Below are 17240 nucleotides of genomic sequence, written 5' to 3' on the forward strand. Positions count from 1 at the left end.
TATCTCAGTCTAGTCATAAGAAAACATGCAATCCCAAACTGAGGGATATTCTACAAAATATCTCACCAGTATTCTTCAATAATCAAGGTAAGGAAAGATAAGAAACATTAAGAAACTGTCACAGATTGGAGGAGACAGAAACATAATGGGGAGATCTGAATAAAGTCTGTAGTTTAGTAATAACATTGTATTATCATTCATTGCTTAGTACTGATAAACGTATCATGGTTATGTAAGATGTTAACATTAGGAGAAGCTGATTAAAAGGTATATGGTAACTCTCTGTACTATTTTTGCTGGTTTTCTGTAAACAAAAATATTTCAAAATTTAAAGTAAAAAAAAAAAAAAACCAACCTGAAGCAAATACAGCAAAACAGAAAAAAAAAGTCATAGTTGATTTCCTGCTTAAAACCTTTCAATGGCTTCCCACAGCACTTAAGAGTAAAACTCAAACTCACTAGTATAGGCTCTAAAATTTTACATGGTAAGCAGTGGAGTCCCAACCTATTTTCCTGGTTTTATTTCATTAGCTTTTTACTTTATGCAAGACTCAACAACCAACTTCTTTCCTTCTTTTGGATCTTGAACTCTGTAACCCTTTTCAAGCCAGGATCTTCCCATGGCTCTTCATATGGCTGCTTCCTTCCTACTCTTCACATCCCAGCTTTGATACCATCTCCTGGCACTCCATCTTAATCACCACTTCCCCTTACCTCCCACTTTATAGTATGTTATTAGTAATGATCTTATATATTTTTTACTTATTGTCTCACTAAACATTGAGCTCACCTTCCTCACTACTAAATCCTCAGTGCCTATAAGACTAACTGACAAATAAAGGCTGCCCAAGTATTTGACAAATATCTAAACAGATGCCACCATTCGTTGACGTCTTATAATCTCACCTCTTCCCATCCCTATTTGAGAATCACTATCCTAAAATACTCAAGTTACATCTATTTAAAATGAAAAGGTTTGGCTATACACTTTGTAAGTAGGCTTTGTAAGCAACACGATGGAGAGACAGGTACTATCATGCCCTCTTGGTCAGAGTACAAAATGGTACAACCCTAAGCGGTGTTATCTGACAAAATTTTATGAAAGTACAAATGCATTTACTCATTGACGAAACAATCTAAGGGCGCGTGTAGATGTTCCTCTAAAGGAATGTAGATATAATTCTGTATGTCTGAAATTATATATGTACAAGCTTATTCACTACACTGCTTGTGGCAAGCAAAACACTGGGAACAATCCATGTGCCCATGAATAAGGATCTAGTTAAGTATACTATAGTACATCCATGCAATGGAAAACAATGTACCTTAGAAACTAATGAGAAGCCTTTTTTTTTTTTTTAAGATTTATTTATTTATCTGAGAGAGGAGAGAGAGAGCACAGCGGGGGGAAAGGGGCAGATGGAGAGGGAGAAGCAGACTCCCCACTGAGCAGCAATCTGATGCAGGGCTTGATCCCAGGACCCCAGGATCATGACCTCAGCTGAAGGCTGAGGCTTAACCACTGAGGCACCCAGGCGTCCCTTATGAGAAGACTCTTGAAACACTGATACTGAAAGCTCTACAAAACATAATGACATAAAAAACCCCACGATAGTGACAGAAAAAGCAAAGAGAAGAACATACAATATGTTAATTTTTAGGTAAGAAAGTGAAAAGAAAAATTATGTTCTTTTACTTGCTTGTTTTGCCTACAAGAAACTCTGAAAGAGGGGAGTCTGGGTGGCTCAGTCGGCTAAGCATCTGCCTTTGGCTCAGGCCATGATCCCAGGGTCCTGGGACTGAGTCCTGCATCGGGCTCCCTGCTTAGTGGGGAATCTGCTTCCCTCTCTCCCCTTGTCCCTCCACGCCTCTCATACTCTCATTCACTCACTCTCTCTCTCTCAAATAAATAAATAAAATCTTAAAAAAAAAAAAACCAACTCAAAAGGACTTATCAGAAAATAATAAAAGCAGTTACCTAGCAAAAAATAAAAGAAGGGGTATGTGGTAGAGTCAGGAAGAGAATGAGATAAAAGGGGAAAGAGTGTGAGTAATGCTTTCATGCATACTCAGTTAAAAAATCAAAGCATTATTGGGGCGCCTGGGTGGCACAGCGGTTAAGCGTCTGCCTTCGGCTCAGGGCGTGATCCTAGCGTTCTGGGATCGAGCCCCACATCAGGCTCTTCTGCTGTGAGCCTGCTTCTTCCTCTCCCACTCCCCCTGCTTGTGTTCCCTCTCTCGCTGGCTGTCTCTATCTCTGTCAGATTAATAAATAAAATCTTTAAAAAAAAAAAAATCAAAGCATTATGAAAAAATGCACATGTATTAGGCTATTAAAGTTTATATTATATATAAGTACCAGGTTTATTTTCTTCCTGTTTCCTTCCTGCCATTACTCCATATATGTACAATGTTATAATCATAGTAAAATACTCTGACTTTCCTCACTTAAAATTACTTATCATACATTTTTACAAGTTCATATATATATATATTAATATACATTTTCTCATGGATATATACATATCTATATTGGTATCTCTCTCTATATAAGTAGAACTAGAAAATATAAAATCTTTCTACAATCTTCAAATTTAGAATTATGTAGGAAATCCCACAATCTCATTACTAAAATCTTGGGGGCTAGGTATGTCATAGAATTTCTGATTTTCTAGATTTTAGAAAAATAATAAGGTACATAAACCATACATTAGTATTATCCAGTGGCTGCATCCATATGAAATACTATGCTTACTGTTAAACACAATGAAACCGTAAAGTATAAATATCCACACCAAGTGGGATAAAATAAAAATTCTAAATGGCCATCCAAATGAATTTGTGTGAAATTTATGAGAAAACATTTGGGTTTCAGAGTGTTTTGAATTTTCATATTGGAGATCACAGACTTATACTATTTTCATCTTTAAGTGGGAACATTCAAATTCAGTTGTAGAGGGAAAATAACATTAATATTAAAAAGTTTCCTGATATATTACATAAATGAAAAATAAAATGAAATTTAATAATTATTTGTCAACAAATTATAAGCTATAATCATATAAAACTAAACGAGGGGCACCTGGGTGACTCAGTTGGCTAACTGTCTGCCTTCAGCTAAGGTCATGATCTCAGGGTCCTGGGATTGCACCCAGAGTCCGGCTCCCTGCTCGGCAGAGTCTGCTTCTTCCTCTCCCTCTGCCCCCCACCCAACTCGTGCAGATGTTCGCATGTGCTCTATCTCTCAAATAAATGAATAAAATCTTTAAAAAAAAAAAAACCTAAATGAAAATGAATCAGATTTCTACATTGAAGGACTAGCTTCCTTGAAAAAGTTAGGGTTTGTTCCTGAATTGTTCCAGCATAACAAGGTAAAATATATACACTTAATTACAATGTACTAGGTGCTACAGTAACAACACACTGGTCATTCTCAAAATCTACAAAAGTATTACAAAACACTGAATAAGTCAATATACACGGTAAACACACAGGCAGATATCAGAGTCAGCATCTGTAACAAATTTCACAGAATTATTACTGAACAGTTAAAAATTAAAATCTCATATTGGTTCTTAAAATTTTCTAAAATTCTGAATCTGAGCCTATTACTTATACAAAAAATATATATTTTTCATCAGCAAATCCCACAAATTATTTCCAAAGAACACCTTACTTTGCTTAAAAGGTGCTAAGGCATTTGAAGAACAATATTAAATCCAATAAAAGTGTTATCAACCTATGTTTAAGGAAAACTTACACCAATAATGAAAAAAGATTAAATTTAGCTCTTTATTAAAAATAAGTCAGCACAGACAATATGGCATCAAAAAAATTCAATCACGTTAGAAAGACAAATCAGATTGATATAACCTCATGTCACATCATTTTATTTTTAAATTAGTCTAGTCATATCCTTCTAGAGGGACTAATTTTAAGTTAGTACAAATTTCAGTACTGCCTACAGATTTCTGTCAGTGTAAATTGCAAGAGCCATGCATATTTATTAGGATGTAATTTCATCTCTGGATTTCAGTGACACTGATAAACCACTCAAGCTTCACTCTTGGTTTTTAATGACACCAGAAGAAGTTGATGGAATTACAGCTTCATATGTACCATTGAAAGTCTTATTTCTTATCATAGAATAACAAGGCTGGAATCTTTAAAGGGCATCATTCCTGCTGTCTCATCATGGAAAGATAGATGCCTAGTTTATTTTAAAATCAAATAACTTGTCCTCAGTAATCTATTCTAATGCTCAGACCACAGTCATCTCTTTAGTTATTTCTCTCTCTTACTCTCACACTCACTCTTTCTCCTTCCCCCCCCCCCCCATCCCACCCTCACTCTCTCACCACTGTCGTGCTGCAAATTGATTTCAGGAAACATTTACTTTCATTCAAATACTTTTTGATGCTTTATAAATCCAAACACTTCACACAAAAAATAGGAAAACCAGTTAAAATAATAATGGGAAATGTACACAATTTTCCCAACCCATGAGCAAACACACTTCTTTTGCTCTCTATGCAGAAAACATGTATCAATATTGAGTGCCTACTGATACCACACCGATCAAAGCAGAATTGCCTTAATCTCTCTAAATTACCTTTCTTTTTGGTTGTGATTTTAAAAGCTTTGGTTTTAAAGGGCTACAAGTCAAAAGAAAAATTATAAAGAGATATCAATTTTCAACCACTTGGTTTACTTAATTTCCTAAACTAGCAGTTAACCAAGTGGGTGAAAATGAGGTTTCCTGCCTGAAATCCACCTCACAGCAAGATGAGCTAACCCTGTCTGAAAGCAACCACCAAACCAAGTTCAGGAAAAGTGGGGAATAAAACTCACTTTTTTGGGTTTTATTGGGTTTTAAAATAATGAAGAGACAAAACAAAAAGGCATTATTATATTGACAAAACATTAGGTAGCCGATATATTTACCTTGCATTCAATCTCTGCTTGTTTGCGCTTTGCTTCACTTAATTGAGTAAGCAGTCCTTTGTTCTGTGCCGAAAGATATTGTACCTTCTCATGTAGACTAATCACCTCTTGTTCTGCTCTTCGAAGATGGTTACTATTGATCTGATTCTAATAATTAAAAATATAAATACTCAGACATTAAAGACTCTAAAAAACCAACAAATTTCTACCTCCCCATTTTATACCTCGATAACATTATATAAAATGCTATTATTAGTTACAGGTGGATTTTATTTAACAAATAGCTAAATGCTAAAAAAAAATTCTATAAACGTGCTTTAAAAATCAAGTCATCCAAAAGAATACTCAAGGTCCATATTAGAAACTCTTCCTAATTTTCTGTCTATACAATAAATATCTACAAACTCTAAGAATGTTTACACAGACCTTGAAGGTATTAATTTCCGAAACAGGCAGTGTCAGACAAATGAGTAGATACAGAAATATCATCAATTTAACTCCTCTTTCCTGTTCCCAAAAGAAAGCACAGACTGACTAAAAAGTACCATCACCATTTACTGGACTGTAAAATCCCTGATGTCATGAAATGTGTCATATTCACGTCTATATCCCTCCAATGTACAGCAGTCTTTTTATGGAACATGAACTGGTTTTGAATTCTGACTTGTTATTTGGTGATTAAGAACTAGTTATAATATTTCTGAGTCTACTTCCTCATTTGAAAAATGCATATAAAAATACTCCCTATTTCTCATTTGATTCTCTTCAGTATTAAATGAGAGATTACATGGAACAGGGCTTAATATATAGAAAGAACTCAATAAATGCTAGCTGCTTTATGTATTACAACTATAGAACATGCTAAAAAATATATAGAGACCTTAAATTGACTGACATGAGGTAGTTTCTCCATGCAGGCTTCCCGTAGCCTGATTTCTCTCAACCCCAAAATATCCTATTAGGGGTCTGAAAGAAACAGTAGGGATTTTATAAGCAAAGACAGGAAAATCTGGCTCCTTATTTTAAAGTTCTTCAACCTTGCTAACCTTATCTAATCCCATCAAATTTCAGTACACTGGTACAAGCATAGATATTATCACTAGACTTCAAAGCCTGTTTTGGAAGAATCATATGAGAAAAGTTTATGAAAGGAGTCTCACATAATGTTTGAAATTGAATAGATACTTAATAAATCCTTGGTTGTTACAATTATTACACCTATTCTACCTAACTCAATAAAAATGACCCTGCCTCCAGTTTTATTAAAAAACGTGCACCATGTAATAAGATTTAAGCTCCAAAACTTTCTACCATTTCTGAGTTTCTTCATTTTTACTTTTACTCCTCTTCCTATCTGTCTACAAAATAGTGAACTTCTTAGTACTCAAGTACTTAGTACTTAGATTCAAAATATTCCACAACTTCTTTTTACTGTCTTCCCTCCTACCCCTAAACAAATAACTACACTTCAGAGGGACATACCTTCAACATAAGCTGCAAAGAATTCCCACAGATAGAACTCCTCTCTCCACCTCATAATACAAGTCTATGATCCAAAATTATAGAACTCCACACATAAACAAAACCAAAAATTGACAATGAGTGAGAAATTACAGACAAGAGGATAACAAGAACAGATTTTTTTTAAAACTCTAGATAGTACTCATGTAAGGACTTTATATAAAATAGTTTATTTAAAATTATTAGACATAAAAAGAGAAAGCAAAAACATAAGCAAAGAACAAGTAACTATCAAAAAACATTTAGCAAATTTGGGGGTGCCTGGGTAACTCAGTTGGTTAAGCATCCAACTCTTGATTTTGGCTCAGCTCATGAGCTCAAGGCTGTGGGATGGAGCCTGGTACCTGGCTACCCGCTCAGCGCAGAGTCTGCTTGTCCCTCTCCTTCTGCTCCTCACCCCACTCTCTCTCTCAAGTAAATAGCTAAATAATATTTTTTTGAAAAAACACATTTAGCGAATTTGAAAAATAACCAAATACAACTTCTAGAAGTTAATATAGCCAATAATGTTAAAAATTAATTAAAGCGTTAAACAGGAGATTAGTTACACTGAATAGTGTTCCAGAAGAGGTCAAGAAACATGGAAGAGAATAAGGAGGTACAAAATTGACCTAATGGGGGTTGCAGGATGAAATAGAAAACAAAGAAGAAAGTGAGATAGGATAGTCTAAGAGATGACAATACTTGAGAATTTTTAGAACTGGAAAAAAATATATATATGAATCACATTTTGGGAAAACACAACTAGTTCAAGTAGGATAAGTAGAAATAAGCCTTCACTAAGACACACTTCAACAAACAGAATGCTAATGAAAAGAAGAGATACATCAAGGGCAAAACTGAGTATCTGTTAAGGGGGAAAGTGAAATATGCAGCAGACATCTCAACAGGAAAACTTTGTGTTGCTTAAAAAAATAAATTTCATCCTACAATAGTATATTCAGCTGAACTATCATATAAGAGTGAGAAAAAAAGCACATTTACCTTTAAGAAAGTGAGAGCTTGCAACTCATGATTGAAATCACAGAGAAACTATTAAATAAAAGTAATAGAGCAAAAAGACAGCGAATAGACAAATCCAAATAAGCACTAACTCCATAATAATGTCTAGTAATTTGGAGATTTAAAAAAGATGTACAATAATAGTAAGATATAAGACTGGAAGATGGAAGAAGAACACATAAAGATCTTCTAAGGCTCTTACGCAGTTTAGAAGGAAGACGAAGACAATTATCAACATTAAACTTTGTGCAGTCAGATGAGCATTTTTTATTTTTTTCAGGTAATGAACACTAACAGAAAAGAAAAGGAATTATAAAAATCAAAGCAGTAGCAGAAAAAGAAACATCTAAATTAATCCAATAAAAAAGCATGAAAGGAGGGGGAAAAATAGAAAAAAGGGAAGAAATAAATTGAAAAAAGAAAACAATTTTAAATACATCATTTTAAAGAGTTTTGATTCCTGATGGGGTTGTAGAATAGAAAGAGCATTATTCCCACTCTTTCAATTAAAACAAACAAACAAAAAAAGCCAGCCAAACTTGAAATTCACAACTTTTGTTGGAACCAGAGAGGTGAGGTCACAAGGCAAGCAACTATCCCCCAATCTAAGGACAGACATGGCAGATGAAGCCAGAAGCTGTTTCGAATAATTCAGCCAGAATATTATCAAATTGGTCCCGGCCATGTGTTGGCTGGCTAGACAGTATGAAGCCTAAGGGAACAGCAGAGTTCACAAGCTCTTATACACTTTTTCTTCATGGACCCCAAAAGGTACACACAACAGAGATTGATGAGAGTCTTGAGAAAGAGATCTTCACAGCACAGGCTTGAGAGAGGAGAATAGCAGGCAATACAGAAGGAGCACTAAGCCTTGCTTGACTCCTCTAGGAAATAAAAGGTTTCATAGCCTTTGCAGGCCAAGAAACATTGTTGCCCCTGGAGCACTGAGGGAACCATTACATCTAAGGAAGGGACAGGACTATATTGTGGGCCTAGGACTACAGCTGGTGGTCGGGTAGGAGCACTAAGAAAGTCAAACACTCCAGATCCAGGGACACAATGCAGCCTAAGACTGAGGCTTTATCAGAAAAATGGGGAACCCTTCTTCTGCCCCTCCAACTTCCTGTAACAAGTAACAGTGGAACACTTTGGAGACTGACTCTCCTGAAGCGCTGTATAAATGGAAGACCTAAAGACACTGAGAAAACCTGCTGGCAAACCAGCCCCCAATCTAAAAATAAGATAGTGCTAGAGGAATTTGAAGCCTGTGGTGCAATGAGGGTAACCACGGAAACAACAAACCTCAAACCCAGCCCAACTCCTGACTATATTAACTCAAATCCCCCACATTAAAGGCCTAGCAGAGGAAAAGGTATGCCCATTTCCAGGCATAAAAACTACTTACCTTAGTCTACTGTCCTACTCAAGATATTCAGTTTTCAACAAAAAATTACAAAGCATAGAAACAGGTAAGAAAAAACAAAACACTACCAAGAGACAAAGCAATCAACAGAATCAGCCTCACATATGACATAGATACTAAAATTTACATATGACACAGATACTAAACTTTACAATAACTGTGATTAATAAGCTCAAGGCTCAAGGCTCTAACAGAAAAGTGAAAAACATCCAAGATCACATAGTTAATATCAGCAGAGAAATAAAAATTAAAAGAATCAAACAGAAATGCTAGAAATGAAAAACACAGTAATAGATGTGAAGAATGCCTTCAATGGTTCATCAGACAACTCGCAAAGTGGAAGAAAGAATCAGTGAACTTAATAATAAGTCAACAGAAATATTTAAGTCAACAGAAACTGAAACACAAAGAGAACAAATAATGAGGGGGAAAAAAAAGAATAGAACATCCAAGAGTTACTCTCAATATCAAATAATCTAATGTATGTGTAATGGGAATCCCCGGAGGAGAAAAGAGTATGGCTGGGACAGAAGAAATATTTGAAGAAAGAATAACCAAGAATTTTCCAAATTTCATGGTAGACACAAATCTGGAGGACCAAGAAACTCAGAGGAAAAAAAAAACAAAGCAAAAAAGTACATCAAGTCATTTCATCTCCAAACTGCTAAAAACAAGACAGAAAACCTTCAGGGTAAGCAGAGGGACAAACATTACATGCAGATGAACAAAAACAGAATGACAACAGAGTTCTGGCTTGCATGGTTTCTGACAAGAAGAATAACTTGAAGCGTTGAAGAAAAACAACAAAGAAAAACGACCCAGAATATAATATCCAACAAATATGTATTTTAAAATTGGAGAAATACTCTCCCAAAGAAACAAAATTAAGAATCCACTGCTAGCTGGGGCGCCTGGGTGGCACAGCGGTTAAGCGTCTGCCTTCGGCTCAGGGCGTGATCCCGGCGTTATGGGATCGAAGCCCCACATCAGGCTCCTCTGCTATGAGCCTGCTTCTTCCTCTCCCACTCCCCCTGCTTGTGTTCCCTCTCTCGCTGGCTGTCTCTATCTCTGTCAAATAAATAAATAAAATCTTTAAAAAAAAAAAAAAAAGAATCCACTGCTAGCTGACCAGCAGTAAAAGAAATGTTAAAGAAGTTCTTCAAGCAGAAGGAACATGACACCAGACAGAAACATGGATCTGTACAAAAAAATAGAATGCTGAAATGGAATTGAAGAGAAAATAAACTTCATTAAAATTAAAAAAAAATTTCTCTGAAAGGTAACTGATTAAAGCAAAATTAGTAGCACATATGATGTCTGTACTATATGTAAAAGTAAAATATATGACAATAGCACAAAAGAAGAGGGAAGAACTGGGAATATACTGTTGTAAGGTCCTTCTACTACATGTGAAGGGCACAATATTATTTGAAGACAAGCTGTGATTAGATGTATACTTAAAAACCTAAAGCAACCAGTAAAAAAAACAACAAAAAGTTAAGGAGTATAAATAAGTCAATTGCATATTAAGGAGGGCACATATTGCATGGTGCACTGGGTGTTATACGCAAATAATGAATCATGGAACATTGCATCAAAAACTGGGGATGTACTGTATGGTGACTAATATAACAAAATAAAAATTATAAAAAAATAAAATAAAATAGCCAATAAATAAATAAGTCAATTGCAGAGATAAAATGGAATTATAATAAATGCCCAAAATCCAAGAGAAAGTAGAAGAATAAGAAAAGAAAGAAAGAACAGATGGAACAAAGAATAGCTAGCAAGGTGATAGATATTAATCAAATTGAATCATTAAACATGGACTACATATGACACCTAAAAGAGGGTGAGACTGCATTTTTATAGCTTTATTGAGATATACACATCATAAAATTCACCTACTTAAAGTATACCTATACTTCAGTGGTTTTAGTATATTCACAGAGTTGTACAACCCATTTGTCTGTCAGACTGGATTTTTTAAAACATCCAATTATATGCAGTTTATCAGAAAGGTAATAAACAGGTTGAAATTAAAAAGATGGAAAAAGATATATAAAGCAAATACTATACAATAAACAGCTTAGATAACTGTATTAAGACAAATAAGACTAAATCAAAATGCATCCTGAAGGATAACGAGGAACAGTACATAATAAGATTCGTTTTACCATGAAAGAAATAACAATTATATATGTTATATATATATAACATTGTATGTTCCTCTAAAAGGGACTCAGAATATTTTAAGCCAAAAAAATTATCATAATTCTAAGAAAAAATAAACAGATTCACAATCACAATAGAAGAGATCTACTAGTTAGTATTTGAAAGATAAGGTGACACACACAGAAACTAGAAAGGATACAGAACATACAAACAATACATTAAGAAACATTAAATAATTAAGAAGTTTGATCTAATATAAATAAGACTCTACAGACCACATTCTGTGACCACAAAGCAGTTTAGTTAAAATAACGACATAAATTACTAATGAATCAGAAAATCTATATATCTGGAAATATAAATGATACTTGTAAACAACTCGAGTCAAAGAAGCAATCAAAGGGAAAGTCAAAAAAGTATGGAACTGAAGAATAAAAAATATGTTAGAAAAGAAAACATACTAAAGTAGGAGTACAAAGAAAGGGGAAAAAGATGAAACCCAAGCAACACATAATTAAAGGATATAATAAAGAACAACTAAATTATACAGAAAACAATGGTACAACATGGAGGACCAACAAAAATTAAAAACCCAGTCTTCAGAAATATCAATAAAAATAGCAAGCCTCTAAAAAATTGGCAAACTTCTGCAAGACTTATAAGAAAATTTTAAAAAGGCACAAAAAGACATTATTAGAAATGAAAAAAGAGACAAATATTGATTCAATAAAAAGAAAAGATACTTCTTAAAAAACTACTCTGAACAGCTCTAAGTGATAAATTTGAAAATTCAGATGAAATGGACAGTCTCCTACGGAAGCGAATTTTATCAAACCAGACTCAAGAAAAAACAGACGACCTGTAAAGATCTATAACCTTAAATAAGTAGGATCAATAGTTACTATTTCCACAAAGCAAAACAAAAAGATAACACTGTTTAAAGGAATGGATTCCAGCAAATACTCAAGTAAGACATAATTCTAATCTCACATAAAATTTTATAGAACAACAAAAAAAGATAAAATACAGCCCAATTCATTCCATGAGCTTACTATAACCTTTGTTCTGAAACTAGGTAGGAGTCTCTCCAAAAGAAAAATCATAGTACATTTTAACGTAGGTACGAAAAATCCAAAATATTAAAAACCTGAATCCAGCCATGTGAATGTGTTGTGTATGTCTCTGTATGTGTGCTATACCATATACTTGTTTGTTGTTCAGTATTTTGAGAACTATACCTCAATGTAACTGGTTTGCTTTGCAATCCTAGGTATTTTACTTCATGCATTAAAAAACATTACTTTGAGAAAGGGTTCATGTTATAAAAAAAAAAGATAAGAATCCCTGTCCTGAAGAAACTCTTAGAGCTATCCGCAAGGAAACATGTGCAAGAATGTTCAGAACAGCACTATTTGTAAGAGCAAAAACTGGTACACAGAAAGAACAGTGTGGCTCGATAAACTAAGGTGTACTCCCTAGGTGGTATTTTCTAAAAGGCACTAAAATGAAGGAACTGAAACTACATGTATCAACAAGGACAAATCTCTTAATATGGAGGCTCAATATGGACCATCATCAGTTCAAGCACTGGCTTTTAGGAAAAAGTGCCTTATGCCATTCCTCTTCCAGCAAAAGCCATCCAAAATCACACTTAATCAGGTACTATTCAAAATACAAATTCCTTAGGAAGCCTTTCCCTAAGCCATCTAGTTGGAATTAATTTTGCCCTCCTATTTTCCACAGCAGTTTCCACTGAACTGTTCAATTACCAAGTTTCTAAATCATATATTTTCCTAATTTTATTGAGATATAATTGATATACAGCACTGTGTAAGTTTAAGGTGTACAGCATAATGACTTGACTTACATGTAGTGTGAAATGATTAGTTAATAACCATCATGTCATATAGCGAATTATATTAATTGTAGTTTGTGCGTGCCTGATTTCTCAGGTGTTAAGTTCTCTGATGGCTGGACAGTGCTTTGTATTCAAAAGTTCTCAAAACGATGTTTGTGAATTTGATTCACTCATCACTCTTAAATAAAATCTGGGGCACCTGGGTGGCTCAGTCTGTTAAGTGTCTGCCTTCAGCTCAAGTCATGATCCCTGAGTCCTGGGATCAAGCCCCTTGTCAGGCTTCCTGCTTAGTGGGGAGCCTGCTTATTCCTCTGCCTATTCCCCCTCCCCTGCTTGTGCTCTCTCATGCTCTCTCTCTCTCAAATAAGTAGATAAAGTCTTACAAAAAAAAAAGAAAGAATAAAATAAAAATTGAACATTGGCTTAAAAGCTGTTTGCATCTTTAATATGTACACAAAGATAAAATCTGTCATAAAAATAAAACTTCCCATTATAAAAGCTATATTTCTACTTTTCACAATTTTACTATTTTTAATTATAATGAAAAATACAAGAAAATAACTTTGAACAATGTAAAACAAGATATACTTAACCTAAAGGATTTATAGATTTGTTATGTTCAAGTTCAGATGATCATTTTGTACACAGGTATACAGAATGATACATGAGTTAACTATGCCCCCTACTGACTAAATATTTTGAAAACCAAATATTACAGAGAATACAGAATACGGTCCACACAAAAGTACCACATAAAAATCAAATGTGGTTTATAATACAAATGAGTTCCGTAAAAAGGATTTTGCAGATCTTAAATCAAGTATGTTTAAGGTAGAATTTATTACAGAAAGGGGAGACTTGAGAAGAAAGAAGCATAATTTTGGAATTCTGCTCAGAGTCACCGAATTACACATAAGGAAGCATAATTCACATTACAGTCTACACCAATTGTTCTCAACCAGGGGCAATTCTGCCCCCAGGGGACATTTGGTAATGTGTGGAGATGCTTTTGGTCATCACAACCTGGGGTGGGGAGTACTGGGATCTAATGGGTAGAGGACAGGGATGCTGGTAAACATCCTACAATGCACAGGACAGTCCACCTGGTTCAAAATCTTAATAGAGTCAAGATTGAGAAATTTTGTTCTACATGAATATTTCCTCTCAAGTTGTGCAACAAGGCAACAAAGTTAAATGTAATTTTAGGACTTGCTTAAACTTTGCTGAGTGAGTCAAAGAAGACATTAAATCTCTGATATCAAAAACTACAATTTTTAGCCCTTTTCCTTTGGGCTAGGAAATTACAGTCGAGACAGTTTCATATATCCATCTTTTAGCTCTATTCTAGGGATGATATAACCTGTGCATAAACTTTTGATCTGCTAATGATTTTTTTTTTTTTTTTTTGAGAGAGAGAGAGAGAGCATGGTGGGGGTAGGAGGGTCAGAGAGAGAGGGATAGAGAGAATCTTGAGCGGGCTCCACACCCTGTGTGGAACTCAATTTGGGGCTTGATCTCATGACGCTGAGATCATGACCTGAGCCAAAATCAAGAATCCAATTGTTTAACCAATTGAGCCACCCAGGTGCCCCATGCTAATGGTATTTTTTAAGCTACTGGGCTTTCTCATCATACCTGTGTTTCCATTTCCATCATCCTTTGTTTTATTTCTCTTATTTCTGCCTGAGTTTCAGCTTCTCTAAGTCGAATGGTCATCAGTTCATCCTGTAACTCATTCACAGCATTTTTCTTAGGTGGGTCTTTCCACCTCCCAGTAGTACGAGCTAAGTGGCGCTAAAAGACAAAAAAATTCTATTGCAACAAATATTCCCAGTATCAAAATAAGAGCTAACTTTCCTGGCACTTATTTCATGCCCAGTACTATGTTTATCACTGTATATACATTATTTTATTTAATCTCCAGAAAACCTTAAAAAAGTTAGGCACTATTATCGTCATTATACAGGTCAGAAAATGGAAATGGTGGTGATTAAGTAACTTCAGAAAGGTCAATATAGTCAATAAGTGGCAGATCTGGAATACAAGCTCAAAAATAGTTCACATCTGTTTACACTGTGGATTACTGTAAAGAATACAACTTTCACTCTAGAGATTTCCACATTTTTTTTTTTTTTTTTTTTTTTTTTTAAAGATTTTATTTGTTTATTTGACAGAGATAGAGACAGCCAGCGAGAGAGGGAACACAAGCAGGGGGAGTGGGAGAGGAAGAAGCAGGCTCACAGGGGAGGAGCCTGATGTGGGGCTCGATCCCACAATGCCGGGATCACGCCCTGAGCCGAAGGCAGACGCTCAACCGCTGTGCCACCCAGGCGCCCCGAGATTTCCACATTTTTAATGAAATCCCAAGAAAAGAAAAAATGGGGCCATTCACGAATTAAGGAAGCAATATTAGGAGCGTTCTCAAAATATACATGGTGAAGCATCAGTTTTGTTTTGTTTTTAATTTCCAGTTTATTGCTGCCTGACACTTCTGGGGGGAAAAAAAAAACTGTGGCAATGTTAAGGACTAATTTCAGTCTTTGCTAGATGTAGCCCCACCCCAAATTCAAACCAAAGTCACTATTCTGAAATGGTATGTACTGTTTTTTTCTTTCCTCTCCCCCTTTTTGATCTGTCTTCTAGATTCTGGGTTTTTTTTGTTCCTTGTCAACACTTTCCCTCATATGTGAATAAATTTGCAGGCATATAAATGCCTGATTTTGTGAGATAATCAATTTTCTAAAAAGTTTACAAATGTACAGACAAATTTATATTAGTGTCACCGTTCGGCTGTTTCATACTAACTAATGGATATAATATCAACAGAAGAAATATGTCCTCTATAAAGGAAAATTTTCTTTTCATTCTTCAGGAGAAGTTATATAAATCACAATGATATATAAATCACTGAAGTTACATAAATCACAATAACAACAACATGACTTGAACTCTATTTTATCTTTTTTTTAATTAAATGAATTAAAATGGGAGAAACAGCTTAAAGGTACTTTTAACTTATAAATTCTCAGATTTTTACATTTAAAGAGTCTTTCTCATTTTAAACTCAAATCCTAGGGTTGATCGTTGGCTACTTCAAACTCACACAAACTGGATATTCAGGTTTCACCTGCTTTTTAAAAAACACACAAAATATAATGATATTACCTGCCAGTGTTCCTCTAAATCCTTGACTTGTTGTCTAAGTTCTTTCAATCCCATAATAGCTTCTGCTTCTCTCAGTTTCACAGCAATGAGCTCTTCCTGAAGCCTTGCAATGTTATTCTCATCAGGAAAGGAGTTGTTTCTCTAAAGCAAGAGAAAACATAATTTGGAATTTTTAAATTTAAAGAATAAAATTAAACATATGTAGTACGAGCTATTTTGTCCCATACGTAATTGTACTTAATTTTACAGTTTTACTGAGATATAAATCACAAACCATAAAACTTACCTTTTATTTTTTTTTATTTTTTTATTTTTTTTTATTTTTAAAGATTTTATTTATTCGACAGAGATAGAGACAGCCAGCGAGAGAGGGAACACAAGCAGGGGGAGTGGGAGAGGAAGAAGCAGGCTCACAGTGGAGGAGCCTGATGTGGGGCTCGAACCCATAACGCCGGGATCACGCCCTGAGCTGAAGGCAGACGCCCAACCGCTGTGCCACCCAGGCGCCCCTAAAACTTACCTTTTAATGTACACTAGTCAGCGGTTTTAAGAGTACTCACAGTACAACCATCATCACAATCTAATCTCAGACATTTTAATCACCCCAAAATGAAACCCTATACCCATTAGCAGTCACTCCACATTTCCCCTCCCCCAGCCCCTGACAACTACTAGTCTACTTTCTGTCTGTGTGGATTTGTCTATTTTAGACATTTCATATCAGTGGAATCACACAATACGTGGCCTTTCATGGCTAGCTTCTTTCACCTAGTGTGTTTTCAAGGTTCATGCCTTTTTATTGACAAATAATATTCCATTGTGTGTATATGCTACATTTTATTTATCCATTCATTAGCTGACAGAAATTTGGGTTTTTTTCCACTTTTTCGCTATTATGAAAATGCCATGAACGTTTGTGTAAAAGTGTTTGTGTGGACCTATATTTTTAATTCTCTTGAGTTTATACTAAGGAGCAGAATTGCTGGATCAGATGTTAATTCTGCACTTAACTTTTAAGAAACTCTAAAGCTTTCCAAAGCAGATTTACTGCTTTATATTTCCAACGGGAATATATGAGGATAACTGTACTCAATCTTAAGGACATAAAAAGTCTAACTGTACTTTGCTTAATGGAACAGTAATCAGAGTTTT

The 17240-nt window shown here is 34.9% G+C and overlaps 1 protein-coding gene across 11 annotated transcripts in view; it reads right to left on the bottom strand.

Moving 5' to 3' along the window:
- The window catches only part of EVI5 (ecotropic viral integration site 5), a 201917-nt gene that overhangs the window by 57525 nt on the left and 127152 nt on the right, over nt 1-17240 (bottom strand). For all 11 annotated transcript variants that reach the window (XM_034653911.1, XM_034653905.1, XM_034653901.1 and 8 more), the window contains 3 exons: nt 16089-16229; nt 14559-14717; nt 4945-5091 (listed from right to left, as the gene is read on the bottom strand). In XM_034653911.1, coding sequence (XP_034509802.1) covers nt 4945-5091; nt 14559-14717; nt 16089-16229 — 447 coding nt within the window. The remainder of the gene's footprint in view (nt 1-4944; nt 5092-14558; nt 14718-16088; nt 16230-17240) is intronic.

This window comes from Ailuropoda melanoleuca, chromosome 2 (genome assembly GCF_002007445.2).
Source record: "Ailuropoda melanoleuca isolate Jingjing chromosome 2, ASM200744v2, whole genome shotgun sequence".
In the NCBI taxonomy this organism is placed as follows: Eukaryota; Metazoa; Chordata; class Mammalia; order Carnivora; family Ursidae; genus Ailuropoda; species Ailuropoda melanoleuca.